A 21,237-nucleotide genomic window follows, 5' to 3' on the forward strand; every position below is an offset into this window, starting at 1 on the left:
AACACAGGATGAGCGTTTTTCAAATGCAACAACTTTTCAGTTTGAGGGTAAATATAATTTTCAACTGTTGCAGGTCATCCACAGGCCTGTAACGAGGGAGCGACGATGGGTGTAGATTTTGGGCTCGACAGGATAGATATATGATTGCCGGCATTGGGTTCTTTTTGTGGACTATGAATGTCAGGCAATTTATTTAATAGGGCCTAGAAGTTTTTTTTTGGAAACTGATATTTCTTTTATTTCTAGGAAAAGAAAATCGTTCCGAAAGTAGTATGGCGTATGGTGGAAAATGGCGAAATGAGAAGTTAGTTGCAAGTGGTACTTTATCGATAAGATTTAGGAAGTGATCAGAGTGGGTTCGAGATGATGCATGAATTAGGTAGTAGGCATGACACGTTTGAGGAACATGTGAATTCGAAGTTTTCAGACATGTTGATTTGGGCTAAGAATTCAAATCGAGGAATTACTTAGATAGGAATCTCAGAGGAAATGAAAACGAGTAATATCCTCGACAGTGAGATGTCAGGTGATATTTCGTATCTATGTCATGTTGAGATCGGGATTTATTCATAAATTTTTAGTAATTACTCCGAATAAACGGAGGTATGAGCATTTTTCATAGGTAACACCATATCAATTCGATAATGAATCCCATCTTCAACATTAATTCAAATAACGTTGAAAATTGCTTGCTAGCGACAAATTTTCCAATAGGTTTGAAGAATTAAAATGATATTTAGTATGGAAAGTTGTTGCTAATATGTTGAGAAATCGAGCTAACGTGTTGAATTCTAGTGTTGAGGGTAATGTCTGTTTGTTGTGGAGAACGCGATTTTCTCAAATTGAATATTACCCTAATCCTTTGAAAACATGTTTGAAAAATGATTGAAAGTAAATATTTTTCAAACGTTCGTGAGTGTTGGGTGATTTAAATAATAGGGGTGGCAGGAGTGACCGTTAATTCGAATTGGTAGTATTAATTCACGATAGTCCATATCAACCCTGGTGGAGAAAATGCCGAGGACAGACATTTGCTTTTGGGGAATAAAAGGAAAATATGGCCGAAAGAAAATGAGAAAAATGGTCGATCATGGAAAGTTGGCGTCTGGTGAGAGGGGGTATATAAGCCAATGGCAAGAGATGAAGTAGCCATTGCTGAGTGGACAGCGACAGTGGGAAATCATTTGAATTGAAATAAAATATTAAAAAGAAACAGCATAGTTGTGTTGATAAAAGTTGCATGAATGTGTTTATTGATTTGTTACGATAATAATATTAATTAATAAATATTATATTGCAATAATAAAGTGAGTAATACGTTGTCTGTTGAATGCATTAGAGTAGCTTGTTGATTTTCTGTGTATGTTTTTTTGTGTAAATAGAAACATCGCCGGCAATTGTGACGTTCACACTGGCCTTCGTTGCTGTACGGAGGGCCAGTGTCTCTTTTTTGGTTTTGGCGGATTGAGTCTCTGGTATCGGCAAAAAGCTCCATAGACATAATTTCCCGATTATTGGACGGACACTACGCAAGCGTGATCATATCATTCCTGGCCAAGTAAGCTGATGTTTGACCGTGGTGGGATTTGAATGAAGATCCATATAAATTGAATTACTGCCACCGTACGGAAAGCTGGAAAGAAGAAGAAACAAGATATTACTTTATTAAAAGCCTGACTGCGTAAAACAGGTAAAGAAAGTACCTTACCAATTTGTGTGTGTCCGTTTATATGCTGTAATCGTTGTTCCGCAAACAAATTTTCACCTGAAATACGTATAAAAAAAAAATAAGGATAAATAATAACCAGGAAATATATATGATATAGTTTAAAAAAAAAGAAGGCATAACAAAATTTAGAAGAAAATCATTGTAGCAGTAGAGATAGGAATATAGTGATTAGTACATAAGTAAAGTTAGGATTTGACTATTTGATTGTAAGGGGAATAATATCTTGGTGTTTTATTGAAATAAAGGCTTAGGGAATCAATCAGATTTCGTAGTCCCTGTTCGTTTTGTTTGGCGTTATTACTGCTGGAAGTAAGAAGTGCAGAAAAGTCTGTTAAGAGAGCTCTTTTAATAGGAAAGTAGAGTAAAATATTAGCGCGGATATTTGCGCTGTGAGCAAGGGCTTTAGGAATCGTGTTGTTTGTCCTAAATAGTGAGCCAGAAACTTAGTGTTAGAAAGATATTGTTCTTCACTTGTTTTTTTTATTGTTAATTGGTTTTGTAAGTTTTTGAAATTGTAATATTAGGATAAGGAGCATAAAGCGAGTTAGGATTAGTACCATTATCTGTTCTTTAAAGAAACAATAAATTTAGTATGTTGTAATTTATGAAACGAAACAATATGTGTTGGTAATTAACAAATAAGGGGGCAAAGGAATGAGGTAAGTGTGTGAGTTCGGTGTGTGGTATTCGGGGGTCCAATAATCGTGGCGAGGGCAGTTTTGGACCTAGGTTGGGCGGGCGAGCGAGGGGCTCGACATCAAGGCCTCTATATCGGTGTTTTCCCCAGTGTCAGTAAATTTTGTCTTCGTAATTCCCTCTTTTCAATGTTTGTGCTGTGTGTTCAATGTTGGCGGGTTGAGGACTTCGCCCAAAGAGACCGCCATAGCTAGTCGGACGGCCATATTGAACTTTAGAATAAACACGCACATAACAGAAATGGCGCCCAATCTAAAAGTAAGGACATAATACCTGATATCGCGTCTTTAAACTGATCTGTGATATTAGGATAGACAAATTTGTGCAATAACACCGACGCACAAAGTTCATAGAATACTAGAATTAGAGCAATAGACCAAAGGAAACTATTTTAATCTTTTTACTGTGATAAATTAATGCAGCCAACCTTGTATGAATCAAGTTTTGTAGTGCAATAATAAATCTAGTTTCAAAAAGAATGTTTTCTCCATGATACCACGGACAGTGCAATATCGTGTTAGTTCCGAATTGGACAACACATGTGTTGTACAAGTCTTGTTTGTCTTTATGTAAACTTTGTTTTTTGTTTTTTAAATCGACTAAGCAAAATAGAATCCAAGAAAGTTTTCAAGTAGGGAAAGTGCAATAGCCGTTTCGTGTAAGAAGCGAAAGTCAGATGTGTTGCGTTTACCGTCTGCCATGATCTTTTCTGCAAGGTGAGAAAGAAGGGCAGAAATGTCATGGGCCTTGGAGAAATGGGTTTTTTTCGTTTGCAATTGGTTCTCACTTGTTAATGTCTTGGAAAACATCGATATATCTCAACAGAGATCGCTTTAAGGAAAATAATAATAAAGGAATAAATAATAAAACAACCACACTAGAAGCACACACTTGCCTCTGGAAATGCCAATGCCCCCTAATAATATATGTGTTACTGTGAGAAAAAAGTGTTTGTTGAGCTGTAGTCTATGTTATTTAGAGTAATTTGTATTATTGATATTTTTATATTATTGGTCGTTGTCATTCATTATATTACTGCTATATTAATATTATAAGTGAACATAAGTATTGAAAATTTGGGACGATTCGAGTCCAAAAGGGAGAAAAAATTCGGTGGACATAATTAGGGCCATGAGCTATTATACTCGCTCTAAGGGTAAGAACAAAAGAGTGAGAAACGAATCCTTTGACTTCAATCGATCGACTTATTATCCGAGGAATAAGAAAAAATTACGACCCACGTACGAAGACGAAATGACAGATCCGAATGCCAACATGAATACGTTCCAATTTATGGATCTGGCCGATACAATAATGAGAAGGGGGCCAAACGATACGAATGCCTCTCTTGGCAATAACCAACACTCTAACAATGGGACAGGGGAAACTTTTCCACCAGGTGTTAGGGATTTAGTTCAGGACGAAGCAGCGTCCGTCCAGAGATCACTTGAGGATAAGGTTAAGGATATGGTCAGAACGGAAATGGCAGACGTCCGGAAAATGATTGATTCTCTTGCGAAGGGAATGAAAGAGTTGTCTGATGTCGTTCAGAAACAATCAACTATGCCTCGAATTCCAGACATGCCGAATACGAGTAGTTCGACCACTACAGATAGACCAACTAATGAAGTTCAGGCTCTGGCTAATTCAAACCCAAATCCGATTGTTCAATTGCCAAGCACTTCCCAAACACCTTCTAGCAGCAGTGGTCTCGCCCCTAGGTTGAATATCAACAATGAACCACTCAGAATCCGAGTGGATAAATTGGGATTAAATTTCAGTGGCGATCCAAGAGATCTAAGGGTCAATGATTTTATATATCGGTTGGAAGTTATGCAGGCCCAATACAACATTCCTTGGGCCGAAGTTTTAAGGGATTTCTCGTTTTTAGTGTCAGGACAGGCTCGGGACTGGTATTGGCTTCATAGACGGAGCAACTTAGGTACAGACTGGGAAGGTTTAAAACATGCCTTGCTCAGCCAATATCAAACACCACAATCTAAGTTTGACATTCTGCGAGAGCTGCTTGAACGTAAGCAGAGACACAACGAGACGGTTAATGGCTATTTTCACGAAATGGGGATTTTGCGCTCAAGATTAATGCAGCCTATCTATGAATATGAAATGATTAAAATCTTGAAAGGCAACATACGAGAAGATATCAAACGCCACGTGTATCAAATGACGATATCTTCAGTAGAACAACTTCGAATTGAATGTACCGAGGCCGAGCGAAATTTCCCAAGACGTGAAAACAGAGCTATGCCTGGTCCACAGAGACCCAGTAGACAGGTGAATGAAGTGTACGAACAGAATTACGGATGCTCGGACGAGGACCCGAATATTGATATAGAAGAGGATGTTTCAGCTTTACGCGTTCCTCCACAACCAAGATCAAGGATTATATGTTGGAACTGTAGGGAAGGTGGACACATGTTCATGGACTGTCCTGCAGAGTTTAGGAAGCTTTTTTGTTACAAGTGTGGCAAACCAGACACTGTAACCCCAAAGTGTCCCATATGTCAGCAGGGAAACCAGAGGAAGGACGTGGCGATTACAGGGGAGCGACGTCCGACCGACAACCCTGTAACACAGAATCAGTAGATAATAGGATGATTAAAATTTTAAGTAATGATAAGCCTAGGAATGATAAGAATAGTATTAGGATAAATTTGGAGAATTTTGGTCAGGCGGAGAGACATTATGTCCCTTTAGAACAACGGAAACTAAATTATGAGAAGATTAGAGAAAGGATTTTCAACTCTGAGTTAAAATCAATCCCGAAAAAAATCGTCAGATTGAGAGAAAAGGCCAAGGAGTGGCGGGATCAAAAAAGATATCTGGTTGATTCCTTAACGAGGGTCACGAAATTACCGAATGATCCTAGAGTTTACGCTGAAGTCAAGATTTCGGGAAAGTCAATAAAAGGACTTCTAGATTCCGGGGCAACGGTCAGCATGTTAGGAAAGGACTGCAGGGAGATTGTTGAGGAGTTGGAAATTCCAATTATACCAATCTCAAGTAGTGTTACCACAGCTGGCGGAAAGAAATATAGAATTTTGGGAAAAATAAAAGTTACTGTGGCGTATCTAGATCAGGAAAAGGAAATAAGTTTGTTCCTGTGCCCCGACTTGGAACAAAATTTATACCTAGGAATCGATTTCTGGCGGTTGTTCCAATTAGCCCCTGATTTGTTGAGTGTAGCGGAGATAAACATCGAAAAGATAACGGAAAACATGGCTAACCCTGATGCGATATATAAGATGAACCCTCATGAGTTAACGGAAGAACAATCTAAACGATTAAATGATGTTATCCATCAATTCAGTACTTTCGAAAAAGATGGATTAGGCTGTACATCATTGGAAAAGCACACTATTAAGTTAGTCGAAGGAGCTGAACCCGTTAAAGATCGTCATTATCCGATGTCTCCAGCCGTGCAAGCGATAACCTATCAGGAAGTCGATAATATGTTAGCTCTAAACGTGATTGAGGAGAGTGAGAGTCCGTGGAGCAACCGAACTACAGTTGTACGAAAACCTGGAAAGAATCGTTTTTGTCTCGACGCACGAAAATTGAACAAGTTGACTGTTAAGGACGCCTATCCGCTGCAAAATATAGACGGTATATTAAGCCGTATTGACGAAACCCATTATATTAGCAGCGTGGACCTGAAATATGCTTTCTGGCAGATTGAGCTAGATGAAGAGAGTAAGTCATACACTGCCTTTACGGTCCCAGGTCGTCCATTGTACCAGTTCCGTGTGATGCCGTTCGGCTTGTGTAATGCTGCACAAAGATTATGCCGACTGATGGACAAAGTTGTTCCCCAACGTTTGAAGGAGAACGTCTTCGTGTACTTGGACGACCTCTTGATCATTTCTGGCAATTTTGACGAACATCTGAGGCTCCTAAGCGAAGTGGCACAATGTCTAAAGAAAGCGGGTCTCACGATAGGACTTAAGAAGTCACAGTTTTGTTTTCGACAACTTAAGTATTTGGGCTTTATAATTGGGGAAGGTGTGTTACGGACGGACCCCGAGAAAATAGAGGCAATTCGGAAAATAAAGGTGCCAAAAAGTGCAAGAGAGGTACGAAGTTTCCTGGGGACAGCTGGTTGGTACCGAAGGTTTATAAAGGACTTTGCAACAATCTCGGCTCCACTCACTGATACTCTGAAGAAGTCGCCAAGGTTTGTCATGAATGAGGAAGCAAAAAGGGCATTTGAGAGTCTCAAAATTGCCCTAACTTCTGCACCGGTTTTGCGTCATGCGGATTTTTCAAAACCGTTTTATATTCAGTGCGATGCATCCGAATATGGCATAGGCGCTGTGCTGTTTCAGTTGAATGTTCAGGGGGAAGAACATCCAATTGCGTTTTATTCCCAAAAGTTGAATAAATGCCAAAGAAATTACAGCGTAACCGAAAAAGAGTGCCTGGCTGCGGTAATGGCAATCAAAAAGTTTCGGCCCTATGTTGAACTTATGGAGTTTACTATAATTACGGATCATTCGAGTTTGCAATGGCTTATGAATCTGAAAGACCTTAGTGGTCGTTTAGCTCGTTGGTCATTGCAACTCCAAGGATATAATTTCCATATTGAACACAGAAAGGGTAAGGACAACGTAGTGGCCGATATGCTTTCTCGATTGCCCATTGCAGAAGAGATAGAAATGAACCAGGTACTCGATTTTGAGACTACGGAATTCGATAGCGACTTTTACCGAGAATTGAGGGAGACAATAGAGGAGAATAAAGACCAGTTACCCGATCTCCGAATTGTTGATAATATGATATTTAAAAAAGGACACGTTACGAACGATGAGTATTCTCAAGAATTCCAGTGGAAATTGTGGATTCCGGACTCCTTGACCCAGACTTTGATTGAACAAGCCCATGATAAGACTACTTCTGCACATGGAGGGATATCAAAAACGTTGTATCGTTTAAGGGAAAAATATTATTGGCCAAAAATGGCGAAGCAAGTACGTGAATACATTTCTAAGTGTACAGTGTGCAAGGAGACCAAACCGACAAATGAAAATACGCAGCCAACGATAGGAAACGAGGTAGTTACCGAACGCCCCTTTCAAAAATTGTATGTTGATTTCCTGGGAAAATACCCACGATCGAAAAGTGGAAATTGTTTCATTTTCATCGTAGTAGATCATTTCAGTAAATTCACATTTTTGAAGGCAATGCGTGAGGCAACGGCAATGAATGTGGTAAAATTTATGATTGAAGACATTTTTCGGAAGTTCGGGGTACCCGAGACCATACATAGTGACAACGGCGCTCAGTTTATCTCGAAAGCGTTTAAGGACATGATTGAAACATATGGAATTAACCATGTCCAAACGGCTCCCTACTCTCCTCAATCTAATGCGTCAGAACGCGTAAACCAATCCGTGTTAGCTGCCATAAGAGCTTACTTGGAAAATGACCATCGAGAGTGGGATCTATATTTGACAGAGATAGAATGTGCCCTCAGGACATCGATTCATAGTGCAACGGGAGTAACTCCGTTCTTTGCACTGTTTGGCTACAATATGTATACCCACGGTACAGACTATAAACTTGCTCAAAGACTGCATTCGATGACCGATCACAAGATAACACAATTGAACAGAAAAGACAAGTTGGAAATCATTCGTGAAAAAATCAAGACCAATATGCACAATGCGTATGAACAAAGCGCGAAAAGATATAACGCAAGAGCGCGAATGGTCACATTTACACCCGGTCAAGAGGTTTACAAGAGGAACTATGTACTGAGTGATTTCGCGAAAAACTTCAATGCGAAGTTCGCACGCAAGTTTATAAAATGCAGAATTGTAAAACCAATTGGCAATAACATGTATGCTCTGGAAGATATGAAGGGGAAATCAATTGGCACGTGTCACGCTAAAGACTTAAAAAGATAACTTCGGCACATTGGACCTGAGAATCGGGTCGCCAGCAACAAAATAAGTGCGGTTCCACTGGGTTATTTCTTTCAGTGTAGTGAATGAAAGTTAGGCGTGAATGTTCTGGGTTTCCCGCGCGTTTGTTCAAACTCTTGCAACACTGTCATTTCGTATTTACATACAATCAGCTGCTTTTAGGCAACTTCTATTTTTTTGCAACAATTTCTGATACATTTTTAAAATTTGTTTTTAAGAGGTCTTTCGTGCTATTTTATCATCAAATGCTTATGAAGAACATAGAAGACATATGACTGATTCAAATTAAATTTTTCTGATTCAATCACGAAATAATTGTATCAATCACAGTTTTAATTGGGCATAGAAAAAATTCTTGATTAAAAAATTAATTGATTTCATTAGCAAAATTCAATTAAATTTTTAAAAATTTAATTAATGTTGACTGCAAAACACAACTAATTTTTAAATTAGAGAGTTAACTATTTTCAAGTACTTTTTGAATTAGCTTAGAGTTTTTTGGATTAACAATTGATATTTTGAAAAAAAATTTTAATAAAAAATTAAGAAAAAATCATCACATTTTTTAACTGACTTAATCTTCCAAACTTGATTACAAACTTAATTGTATCAATTAAATTTTTTTATAAAAAAAAAAAGTTTCAAAATTTTCAATGATTGACTTAATTAACTTCATGTTAAAAACTTGATTAAAACGCTAATTGTATCAATTAATGTATTAATTGAAAAAATTTCAACATCAATTAACTTTTTAATCGGAAATATTTTGGTGATATTTTTTCTGTGAATCGAGAAGAGAACATTATTTCGATGAAATTCCACGAATATTCGACCGAGTCAGGAACAAAAATCTCAATGCGAGTTTTTTTATCATATGTTGAGTTGGAAGATGTTTTTTTGTAAAGGAAATGCTTCATAGTTTCTTGTAAACATTTTATATGATGTTTTTAATAACCAATGGGTTCCTGTCTTGCTTCAATTCTTAAGAGATGGTTTTCTTCAAATCGCAGAAAGAAACAATTGGAACAGAAGAGTTCCCAGTCAGAGATGGCGGATGGTTAGAAGAGGCAGCGTTGTAAGCAGAACGTCCAGACAACGCTTGCTAAACAAATTTTTGTGACTGTTTTTAAAATTAAGATTTTCCACAAAATTATCATTGAGAATACATTTCATTTGTTGTGGATATGAGTTGATATAAAATAGGTATAAGGGAAATCGATCAAATAACAATTTGTTCCTTTCTTAAGTATCTTCGTAAAAACGACATTGGGAAATGGAAAAAGTATGCGGTTTAAACGGTGTGCAACAAAAAAATAAATAAAAAAATGAATTAAGTTTTTTTATTTTTTTTTGAATGAAAAAAGCCTTTCGAAGAATCAATTCTTTTAATCAAACTAAGAACGCGAAGTCCGATGGAAAGGCGAATGACATTAATCTCGTTTTAATTCAAGAAAGTGAGTCTTACAATCAATAGTAATTACATGTGTAATTGAGTTAATGGAAATTTTCAAATCGAACCATATTTTTATCGTAGATTTTAGTCATGCTCAAGTCAAAAGCTGTGAGCAGGGATGGAAAATGCAATACTATAGTATTTTGTTTAATACTTTTTCATCGTGGGCAGTACCCCCCCCCCCCCCCCCCCGAACGATTTAGTACCTTTGATGTAGGCATTCTTGAGCTGATATCAGAATTATGATATAAAATAGTTTGCCAAAATTGTACTTCTATTTTCTAAATATTCTATAGAAAATTGTGTTAAAATTTCAATCTTATCAAAATTTTAGTGCTATAGAATATTTTGTGAAACATTCATATTTAAAACAAATTTTGCCAGATTTTATTTCTGTAGAAAATTCTGTCAAACTTTTATTTCTAAAGAAAATTTTTGTCAAAATCTTAATTCTATAAAAATCACGTTAAAAGTTTATTTGTGTTTAAAAAGTCCATAGGTTATTTCTATAGAACTTTATTGAGTGTTATTTCTATACACAATTTGTCAAAATTGTGTTTTTAATTATTGGCAGGAAATTCATGAAGACAACAAAAGAAAAAGAAAAAAATTGATGAATAAAAGTGATGAGTTGACAAATAAAATTTCATTTTCTTTAAAATTTTGTCTGGAGGATACATTGACAATAATCTTCCATTGGATTTTTTTTTTAATTTAGGGAAAAGTACTTTTCCGTTAAAAAAATACCTTGTTGGTGCTTTCTTTAAAAAATTGTAATTCCCATCCCTGGCTATGAGCGATACTACACCCAAAAAAATTTGTTCGTAAGGATAGCAGAAAGCCTGCTAAAACAGCAGAAAGTCTGCTGAAAACGGTACAGCAGTAAATGGGCTAAAATAGCTGCCACGTTGTTAAGCTCGATGACACTAAAACATGTTTTATTTCGCATGAAATAAATAAAAATGTTAATTGAGAGTTATCCAAACATGATTAAAATAAATTTTATGAATATATATGTGTTTGACCAAAAATAATATATATTTATCGAATTGAGGCATAACAGCAAACAAAATGTTTGCTGATCGCATTTAGGAGCTTTTATGTATATTACAGTGCAAAAATATTCCAAAAACTATATTTGGTTCTTAAATATGCTTTGGGGAAAATTTTATAAACTATTTTGTACGGTTCACCAGGGCATTCTCAATTAGGACTGTAATTCAATGTCCAAAGTATCTTAGAAATGTTCATAAATATTTTCAGGGTAATGGAATTATAATTGATTCAACGGATTTAGTTGAAACAGTAAAAAAATAAATATTTGGGTTTCTCTATGCCGACAGGCAAGTCACTTCATATTTTGTTGTCGAGTAACAAACGAACATATACAATAGGTGCCAAGAAAAAGGTAAAAACAATTTTGAAATTTGATTCAATTCTCAGACAAAAATATTGAAAATACGCATTTTTTGATAATCAATGTACGCTCATACAAACGATGGGAACTTTCAAAAATGCAGAAACTCAAATTGATTCGAACTCGAGGACTGTTTTTCGTTCGACATACAGAAACAGAGTATAAATTGGATCAATAAGTTTCGAGATGGTGCCAGAAAATTATTTTGTTTTGTGTAATGTAACCACCTCACCGAGGAATGTAAATGAAAGTTTTCAGTCTAACAAGAATCCTGAACAAGAGTTCTGAAACGTTTGGCAATCCTGGTTTTCCACAACTTTGGTGTACTAGCCAGGCAACAATTCAAATGCACTACCGGGTATGGTAGTCGGTTAAGTCAAATTGTGTAAAATAGAGGAAAGAAGATTCTTCAGTGATTTGTGTTATTGACCGACATAATAGTACACATATTGTTTACAACGTTAGTAATGGGACAAATAAACGACACAAACAAGGGGGTATTAATACGGGGTTTTTATTAGACACGAACGTATGGACAGACATGATGGCAACACACTACCTGGGTTACTGGGAGTTGCCGTACCTGTGAGTCTATGTGGCAGATGTGGTTGTGTTGATGTGGACGCATAGCTGGTCGAACATATTGTTGTTGTGTACATCACTTTGGGGTTTGTAGAGTAACAGGCGGCGGCCATGGATACTGTGATGATTGAATATATGTTGGGTTCTGGCTGACAAGAGTAGTTGACCATTCAATTATATTTCATTGATGTGTACTGTATCCGGGTAAAAGCATTGCGCTTTTACGTCCAGTCGAACGTCCTATGGATGGGGAAGGTTTTCAAAAAGTTTGGGGGCAAATAGTACATATAGACTTACCTGCCCAGTGACAAAATGCCCGGCATATGAGACGGTCAGGGAGTGGGAGTTCCCCACGTGAGTAGTCTTACCTGCACATCGATCACGTCATCGATGCCTTGTCGTCCTCGATGTTTTGTTGCAGGTCATCCACAGGCCTGTAACGAGGGAGCGACGATGGGTGTAGATTTTGGGCTCGACAGGATAGATATATGATTGCCGGCATTGGGTTCTTTTTGTGGACTATGAATGTCAGGCAATTTATTTAATAGGGCCTAGAAGTTTTTTTTTGGAAACTGATATTTCTTTTATTTCTAGGAAAAGAAAATCGTTCCGAAAGTAGTATGGCGTATGGTGGAAAATGGCGAAATGAGAAGTTAGTTGCAAGTGGTACTTTATCGATAAGATTTAGGAAGTGATCAGAGTGGGTTCGAGATGATGCATGAATTAGGTAGTAGGCATGACACGTTTGAGGAACATGTGAATTCGAAGTTTTCAGACATGTTGATTTGGGCTAAGAATTCAAATCGAGGAATTACTTAGATAGGAATCTCAGAGGAAATGAAAACGAGTAATATCCTCGACAGTGAGATGTCAGGTGATATTTCGTATCTATGTCATGTTGAGATCGGGATTTATTCATAAATTTTTAGTAATTTCTCCGAATAAACGGAGGTATGAGCATTTTTCATAGGTAACACCATATCAATTCGATAATGAATCCCATCTTCAACATTAATTCAAATAACGTTGAAAATTGCTTGCTAGCGACAAATTTTCCAATAGGTTTGAAGAATTAAAATGATATTTAGTATGGAAAGTTGTTGCTAATATGTTGAGAAATCGAGCTAACGTGTTGAATTCTAGTGTTGAGGGTAATGTCTGTTTGTTGTGGAGAACGCGATTTTCTCAAATTGAATATTACCCTAATCCTTTGAAAACATGTTTGAAAAATGATTGAAAGTAAATATTTTTCAAACGTTCGTGAGTGTTGGGTGATTTAAATAATAGGGGTGGCAGGAGTGACCGTTAATTCGAATTGGTAGTATTAATTCACGATAGTCCATATCAACCCTGGTGGAGAAAATGCCGAGGACAGACATTTGCTTTTGGGGAATAAAAGGAAAATATGGCCGAAAGAAAATGAGAAAAATGGTCGATCATGGAAAGTTGGCGTCTGGTGAGAGGGGGTATATAAGCCAATGGCAAGAGATGAAGTAGCCATTGCTGAGTGGACAGCGACAGTGGGAAATCATTTGAATTGAAATAAAATATTAAAAAGAAACAGCATAGTTGTGTTGATAAAAGTTGCATGAATGTGTTTATTGATTTGTTACGATAATAATATTAATTAATAAATATTATATTGCAATAATAAAGTGAGTAATACGTTGTCTGTTGAATGCATTAGAGTAGCTTGTTGATTTTCTGTGTATGTTTTTTTGTGTAAATAGAAACATCGCCGGCAATTGTGACGTTCACACTGGCCTTCGTTGCTGTACGGAGGGCCAGTGTCTCTTTTTTGGTTTTGGCGGATTGAGTCTCTGGTATCGGCAAAAAGCTCCATAGACATAATTTCCCGATTATTGGACGGACACTACGCAAGCGTGATCATATCATTCCTGGCCAAGTAAGCTGATGTTTGACCGTGGTGGGATTTGAATGAAGATCCATATAAATTGAATTACTGCCACCGTACGGAAAGCTGGAAAGAAGAAGAAACAAGATATTACTTTATTAAAAGCCTGACTGCGTAAAACAGGTAAAGAAAGTACCTTACCAATTTGTGTGTGTCCGTTTATATGCTGTAATCGTTGTTCCGCAAACAAATTTTCACCTGAAATACGTATAAAAAAAAAATAAGGATAAATAATAACCAGGAAATATATATGATATAGTTTAAAAAAAAAGAAGGCATAACAAAATTTAGAAGAAAATCATTGTAGCAGTAGAGATAGGAATATAGTGATTAGTACATAAGTAAAGTTAGGATTTGACTATTTGATTGTAAGGGGAATAATATCTTGGTGTTTTATTGAAATAAAGGCTTAGGGAATCAATTAGATTTCGTAGTCCCTGTTCGTTTTGTTTGGCGTTATTACTGCTGGAAGTAAGAAGTGCAGAAAAGTCTGTTAAGAGAGCTCTTTTAATAGGAAAGTAGAGTAAAATATTAGCGCGGATATTTGCGCTGTGAGCAAGGGCTTTAGGAATCGTGTTGTTTGTCCTAAATAGTGAGCCAGAAACTTAGTGTTAGAAAGATATTGTTCTTCACTTGTTTTTTTTATTGTTAATTGGTTTTGTAAGTTTTTGAAATTGTAATATTAGGATAAGGAGCATAAAGCGAGTTAGGATTAGTACCATTATCTGTTCTTTAAAGAAACAATAAATTTAGTATGTTGTAATTTATGAAACGAAACAATATGTGTTGGTAATTAACAAATAAGGGGGCAAAGGAATGAGGTAAGTGTGTGAGTTCGGTGTGTGGTATTCGGGGGTCCAATAATCGTGGCGAGGGCAGTTTTGGACCTAGGTTGGGCGGGCGAGCGAGGGGCTCGACATCAAGGCCTCTATATCGGTGTTTTCCCCAGTGTCAGTAAATTTTGTCTTCGTAATTCCCTCTTTTCAATGTTTGTGCTGTGTGTTCAATGTTGGCGGGTTGAGGACTTCGCCCAAAGAGACCGCCATAGCTAGTCGGACGGCCATATTGAACTTTAGAATAAACACGCACATAACACAACATGAATCCAACTTGACTTGAAATAGCTCATCTTCAATACATCTTCAAATTGTTTGCGAATTACTTCCAATTTGCCAAAATGTTGACTAAATCTTTGAAAAGGTGTTGGTACCCAATAAACACAGGATGAGCGTTTTTCAAATGCAACAACTTTTCAGTTTGAGGGTAACTATAATTATCAACATAAATTCAAATTGACTTGAAACAGCTCATATTCAATACATCTTCAAATTGTTTGCGAATTACTTCCAATTTGCCAAAATGTTGACGAAATCTTTGAAAAGGGGTTGAAGATAATATGAGAAAACTTTGACAAAACACTACCCTAAAATGCAACGAAAAAACCATGTGGTTTTCAATACTTGTTTGTGCAACGAAGTTCGTGGTCAATTGAAAGAAATAAAAAACATTTAGACAAAAAACTGAATTTACTCCAAATAGTTTATAATAATACGTAAGTGAAAATAAAAAAATGATATGAAAATTTAAGGAAGACACTAAATTATATCTCTTTGCCGAAAACTAAAATTATGGATTCTACGTTCTTTAAAACATTAAAAAGCTGACCGATGAAAAAATGTTGGACAAGTAACTGGAACTGCTTCAAATAGTTTATAATAATTGGTAAGTCAATATGAAAAATTAAATCAACACTTTAGAGAAGTCACTAAATTTAAATCTCATTGCAGAAAACTAAAATATTTGGATGCTGCATTCTTGGAAACATTAAGAGGTTGACCAATGAAAAATGATGGTGGCTTATCGAAAAGAGAAAGTTTCCATAAATCAAAGTACAATGAATTAAACTTGGTATTTATGCTTTTCCATATCAACTACTGGGTGATAATTCGCATCACGCCTATAGTTTAATTTACATCGCATCATCGGTTTAATTTGATATTTTGTGAATTGAAATTGCTGGAAATTTATTCTAACTCTCTAATTATCAAGTTCCTTGCTAATTTCCCGAATTTTAATGAGTTTTACAAGAATTTTGTGACACCAACGTTCTTGAGGAATTTTGTGGGTTTCAATACATTTTGTGCCACGAAGTACGTGGTCAGTTATTTTTATTGACATAAAACTGAAATTAATCCAAAACGGTAATTATAATTGGTAAGTCAAAATAAAAAGTGAAATGAAAACGTAATGGAAATCACAAAACTCGATTGTTTTGCAGAAAACTATAATAATTGGATGTTATATTCTTGGAAGATGTTGACCGGTGAAAAAATGATGAAGGAAACAACAAAGAAAAGATTCCAGAAAACTTGCAAAGTGCAACCAATTAAAACAAAGTGCAACAGTTCCTAAATCAAGAACTTCTGGATGAAAATGTGCATTACATCAATTTACATTCCGTCATCAGTTTGATATTTTGTGAATTCCTCTTGATGGAATCTATTCTAACACGCAGGCCAGCAAGTTCCTCGATAGTAATTATTTGAAATTATCAGCATATTAATTAATAATTAATTAATTAATAGTTATGTGACACCAACATTATGGTGGAAATTATACATGAAAAATGTTTAAGTTATTTAAAGTTGTATTGATAGTTTTAGTTATTAATACCTTTAATAAGATAATTATGTTTTGATTGGTCAATTGATCAATCAATCAATTATAACATATTATTATTTTTATATATTGTTAATTTTAATTTTTATATTATTATATTTTTAACGAAAAAAATTAATAAAATGTACAAAATCACTATAAATTTAGTGTTGACTTTCAGTAAGAACTGGGATTGACTTTCATGCAAATTGTGGTTAGAAAATATTCGCAGCAATATTAGTTTTTAATTTGTCTCACATTGAAAACTGTTTAAAAAATTATTGAGTAGCAATGCATTTCAATTTGAGGATTACAATTGAGAGATTATTGCTATTGTGTTGAATTTTACTGTTGAGGGTAATGTCTGTTTTTTGTTGAGAACGCGATTTTCTCAACTTGAATATTACCCTAATCCTTTGAAAAATTATTGCATTTTAGTATTTTTCAAACGTTTGTGTTTATTGGGTAGTGTTGACAAAACACTACCCTAAAATGCAACGAAAAAACCATGTGGTTTTCAATACTTATTTGTGCAACGAAGTTCGTGGTCAATTGCAAGAAATAAAAAAAAGGGAAAATTTTAGACAAATAACCAAATAGTTTATAAAAATAGGTAAGTGAAAATAAAAAATGAAATAAAACTTTAAGGAAGTCACTACCCTGCCAGCATTTCAAAGTTCAATTTCATCCTCATCGCTACCACAGACTCGTAAGTGGCACTGCAACAATCGCCAACTGTGATTGTATTTTGCCATCACTATTCGCATGAAAGTATTTTGCCATCAATATTAGGGCTGTTTTCTTTTAGCACTGGATATGCTAAGCCGTTAAGGACTAAAAGAAAACAGAGTACTCGTTTATCCAGGACATCTCCAAAAATATGCAACACTGTCATCAGCTGTTTAAAAACAATCACAGAAAATAAGTGAAATCTTGCATTTTTAATGTATCAAATGCTTCAATTAGTAATAAATATTTACTGCTGCGATTATTTATGACACTGTATAACATTGAATTTCAATTTTTTCGATAAAATAGTCGCAATAAATTGCTATTGTGAATCGAAGAAGCGTCACTTTATCCAAATACAATCTGGCAACATTGGCGCGACTTGCACTGATGAGATGTTCTGGATAGAACACCAGTGCAACGATGTACAAACAAATGTTGCATCCAGTGCAAAAAGAAAACAGCCCTATTGTTGCAAGACCCATTTTATATTTTGTGAAACACCAAGCACAAATAGTTTCTTATAATTTATTTAAATAAAAACGATAATGAAGTGCTGAAAACGTAGTTATTTCGCTTAAAATTGTGGAATGTATATTGATTTTGGACTATCCAAACGGAATAAAGTGATAGTTTTCCAAATATTTTTCCAGACACGCTGCCTCCATTGGGAATAAAAGCACTGGCTGATAGACGCTACAACATGTAACTTGCAACTTGTAACTCAACATCAATCTTTTATTAATGCATAAAAATATGTTAAATGTGATGTGATAGTCGTATAAATATTATATTTATGAGAATTTATAAATGTTTAAATGTTTGAAGGGGCTCTTATTGGTGTCCTTCTAAATGTATCCAGAAGGGCACCTAATAATTGCACTCACGCGATACTTTTTTGTAGTAACTTGGCGTGGTACAACTTCTCAATAGTGACGGCGCTTTTCCGAGGAGTTTTGGATATCGTATACGATTGTTTTCGACGTAGTGGGGATTCTCAGAAGCGCCCCAAATTCAAAAAATGTTGGCAGGGTAAATGTATATCTCTTTGCAGAAAACTGAAATTATTGATTCTACGTTCTTGAAAACATAAAAAGCTGACCGATGAAAAAATGGTGGACAATTAACTGGGACTGCTTCAAATAGTTTATAATAATTGGTACGTCAATATGAAAAATTAAATCAACACTTTAATGGCCAGTTTCTCATCCTCCGATTAATTTTAACCGGTGGATAGACCTCCTGTTAGTAAAATTTTTGTATGGGATCAGATGTTTTATCGACACGATAAATAATAACAAGACGTTGAGAAACTGGCCCTAAGGCCGGTACTCTGTTTGTTGGTGCGAAAAAAGTTCCACTCAATCATTGTTTCGCGTTGAAAAATGATAGTGTTGACAATATATTTTCAAGGAAAACAGCCATTTGGAACTTTTTCGCGTTTATTTCATCGAAATGTATTGACAATATCGCAAAATGTCATGAAATGATTACATATACATAGGCAACTAGTGGCTCGATTTACATAATAATTACATACATAATAATTAAATTGAAAAAGAAGAAGCAGAAGTTATTTTACAAATAACTTTGGATTTAAAAAATCTAATTTTACAATGCTTTACAATTTTATTTTTTGGACATATCAATTAATTCTTGTGATTCCATTCATTGCTACCCCGGTACTATACATGTTGGTTAAAGTTCTAATGCTTGGTTGGTTGAAGTCAATTGATGTACTCCTTTTGTTTTGTGTTTATTATCCCGATGCCCAGTACAAATGAAACGATTGTAAAATATAATTCACCAAATAAAGCTTTTATTTTGTTAACATTTGTGATTAAATTTCATGTTTTAAGGCCGGTACTCTGTTCGGTTTTCGCGTTGAAACTCCATACAAAACCAAAAAATGCGAAAAATTTGCGAATTTTTTTCCATTTGTGATACTTGTTTTTTCGTGTTGAAAAACTGACGTTTATAGCACGGCGCCATTTGCAATGTGAATTAAGAAATAATTTATTTATTTAAAACTATTTGTGCGGGTTTATAAATCAAACACGGACCATATTTTTGTTCCGAAACTATACAAAGGATCAAAGGAATAGCAGATCAATTGCCCAAGGAAAAATAAAATGTTATTTTGTAAAAACAAGCAACAACCACCAACTTAATCCAATATCGCTCCCTGTAAAATAGCGCTCCAAGCTACCTAAAAAAACGCCGCTTTCTATAGGTAAGTACTATGTTCGCTTTTCGAGTTGACATTTTCGCGGTTACTTTACTAAAACAATGCAATATAAAGCAGATAAATTAACTCAATTGATGCGCAATTTCTTGTTCCTATAGATTTCGGCATGACTTTACGGGAATATGTTTGTTTTCATTTATAATTTTGATTATTTCAGGAAAAGTAATCGCGAAAATATAGTGATAATGGTTTCCATAAAAATTTTTCGCAAGAATGAACATAGTACCGGCCTTTATACATTATTTATGTTCTACAAGCGGCTAGATGTTGGTTGCTAGTTTATTACGGAAATACAACTCCATGTTATACTTTGTTTTCTCAATCGATCAGATTACATTTTTAAATAATAATCCGATCCACTTTTGCATTATAAATTCACCAAAATCAGTTTAATAAATAAATTATTTCTTAATTCACATTGCAAATGGCGCCATGTTATGAAAATACTGACTGATCGATTTACGTCAGTTTTTCAACTCGAAAAAAAACAAAGTATCACAAATGGAAAAAATTTCGCTAGTTTTTCGCATTTTTTGGTTTTGTATGGAGTTTCAACGCGAAAACCGAACAGAGTACCGGCCTTTAGAGAAGTCACTAAATCTAAATCTCTTTGCAGAAAACTAAAATCTTTGGATGCCACATTCTTGCAAACATTAAGAAGCTGACCAATGAAAAATGAGTGGCTTATCGACAAGAAAAAGTTTGCAGAAACATTACAAGTGCAACCAATTAAAATTGTTAAAAACAAGAAATTGTTGAAATCATCAACTTCTGGATGAAAATGTGCATCACATCGTCAGTTTAATTTACATCCTATTACCTAATTCTTACCCTAATCCTTTGAAAAAATGTTTGAAAAATTGTTTAAATTTAGCATTTTTCAAACATTTGTGTTTATTGGGATATTATCTTCAACACCTTTTTATTGGGAATAAACACAGGATGAGCGTTTTTCAAATGCAACAACTTTTCAGTTTGAGGTTAAATATAATTTTCAACATAAATTCAACTTGACTTGAAACAGCTCATCTTCAATACATCTTCAAATTGTTGCGAATCACTTCCAATTTGCCAAAATGTTGATGAAAACTTTGAAAAGGTGTTGAAGATAATATGAGAAAACTTTGACTAAACACTACGCTAAAATGCAACGAAAAAACCACGTCGTTTTCAATACTTATTTGTGCAACGAAGTTCGTGGTCAATTGGAAGAAATAAAAAAATTGGAAAATTTTAGACAAATAACTGAATTTACTCCAAATAGTTTATAATAATAGGTAAGTGAAATTAAAAAATTGAAATAGAACTTTAAAGAAGTCACTAAATGTATATCTCTTTGCAGAAAACATTAAAAAGCTGACCGATGAAAAAATGTTGGACAGTTGACTTGAACTGCTTCAATTAGTTTATAATAATTGGTAAGTCTATATGAAAAATTAAATTAACACTTTAGAGAAGTCACTAAATTTAAATCTCTTTGCAGAAAACTAAAATCTTTGGGTGCTACATTCTTGCAAACATTAAGAAGCTGACCAATGAAAAATGAGTGGCTTATCGACAAGAAAAAGTTTCCAGAAACATTTCAAAGTGCAACCAATTAAAATTGTTAAAAACAACAAATTGTTAAAATCAACAACTTCTAGATGAAAATGTGCATCACATCGTCAGTTTAATTTACATCCTATTATCAGTTTAAAATTGATATTTTGTGAATTCCTTCTGCTGGAAATCAATTTTAACACCCGGTCCAGCACGTTCTAATTTCGCATATTAATAATTATTTAATCCTGTTTTATGAAACCAACAGGAAATCGAATTATCAATGCAAAAGTGTTTAAATGTTTAAGATATTTAGAGTTTTATTGTTT

At 35.0% G+C, this 21,237-nt stretch overlaps 1 protein-coding gene and 4 long non-coding RNA genes across 8 annotated transcripts; 3 read left to right on the forward strand and 2 right to left on the reverse strand.

Annotated features, from left to right (window-relative positions):
• Positions 1-1,221: 1,221 nt before the first annotated feature.
• Positions 1,222-12,470, reverse strand: LOC142242024 (uncharacterized). 4 transcript variants are annotated; one of them, XM_075313940.1, is made up of 4 exons: positions 12,117-12,470; positions 11,797-12,059; positions 1,704-1,765; positions 1,222-1,633 (listed from the first exon to the last, which is right to left on the reverse strand). In XM_075313940.1, exons 2-4 carry the CDS (start codon positions 11,987-11,989, stop codon positions 1,613-1,615), a joined length of 276 nt encoding a protein of 91 aa, XP_075170055.1. In that variant the 5' UTR covers positions 11,990-12,059; positions 12,117-12,470; the 3' UTR covers positions 1,222-1,612. The 4 variants fall into 4 exon arrangements, with proteins under 4 accessions (XP_075170055.1, XP_075170053.1, XP_075170056.1 ...); XM_075313938.1 differs by having other exon boundaries at positions 1,709-1,765; positions 12,117-12,468; XM_075313941.1 differs by having other exon boundaries at positions 11,821-12,059; positions 12,117-12,467.
• A 101-nt stretch (positions 12,471-12,571) lies between these two features.
• LOC142242026 (uncharacterized) lies at positions 12,572-14,514 on the forward strand. Its single transcript, XR_012723922.1, has 2 exons — positions 12,572-13,474; positions 13,550-14,514. It is a non-coding gene; the product is annotated as an uncharacterized LOC142242026 (long non-coding RNA).
• On the reverse strand, positions 13,389-14,826 carry LOC142242025 (uncharacterized). The gene is made up of 2 exons (XR_012723921.1): positions 13,876-14,826; positions 13,389-13,800 (listed from the first exon to the last, which is right to left on the reverse strand). It is a non-coding gene; the product is annotated as an uncharacterized LOC142242025 (long non-coding RNA).
• A 465-nt stretch (positions 14,827-15,291) lies between these two features.
• LOC142239341 (uncharacterized) lies at positions 15,292-15,679 on the forward strand. Its single transcript, XR_012722998.1, has 2 exons — positions 15,292-15,456; positions 15,522-15,679. It is a non-coding gene; the product is annotated as an uncharacterized LOC142239341 (long non-coding RNA).
• A 3,998-nt stretch (positions 15,680-19,677) lies between these two features.
• Positions 19,678-21,126, forward strand: LOC142239249 (uncharacterized). The gene is made up of 3 exons (XR_012722967.1): positions 19,678-20,646; positions 20,712-20,787; positions 20,853-21,126. It is a non-coding gene; the product is annotated as an uncharacterized LOC142239249 (long non-coding RNA).
• Positions 21,127-21,237: the final 111 nt, after the last annotated feature.

This window comes from Haematobia irritans, chromosome 5 (genome assembly GCF_050003625.1).
Source record: "Haematobia irritans isolate KBUSLIRL chromosome 5, ASM5000362v1, whole genome shotgun sequence".
Lineage (NCBI taxonomy): Eukaryota > Metazoa > Arthropoda > Insecta > Diptera > Muscidae > Haematobia > Haematobia irritans.

Excerpts from the sequence above, each read along its gene's own strand:
- LOC142242024 (XM_075313938.1), bottom strand. The coding sequence starts at position 11,989 with ATGGTCAACTACTCTTGTCAGCCAGAACCCAACATATATTCAATCATC. Across the intron at positions 1,766-11,796 it reads GGCAACTCCCAGTAACCCAG|GTGAAAATTTGTTTGCGGAA; the intron begins GTAGTGTGTTGC and ends TACGTATTTCAG. Across the intron at positions 1,634-1,708 it reads AAACGGACACACACAAATTG|CTTTCCGTACGGTGGCAGTA; the intron begins GTAAGGTACTTT and ends TCTTCTTTCCAG.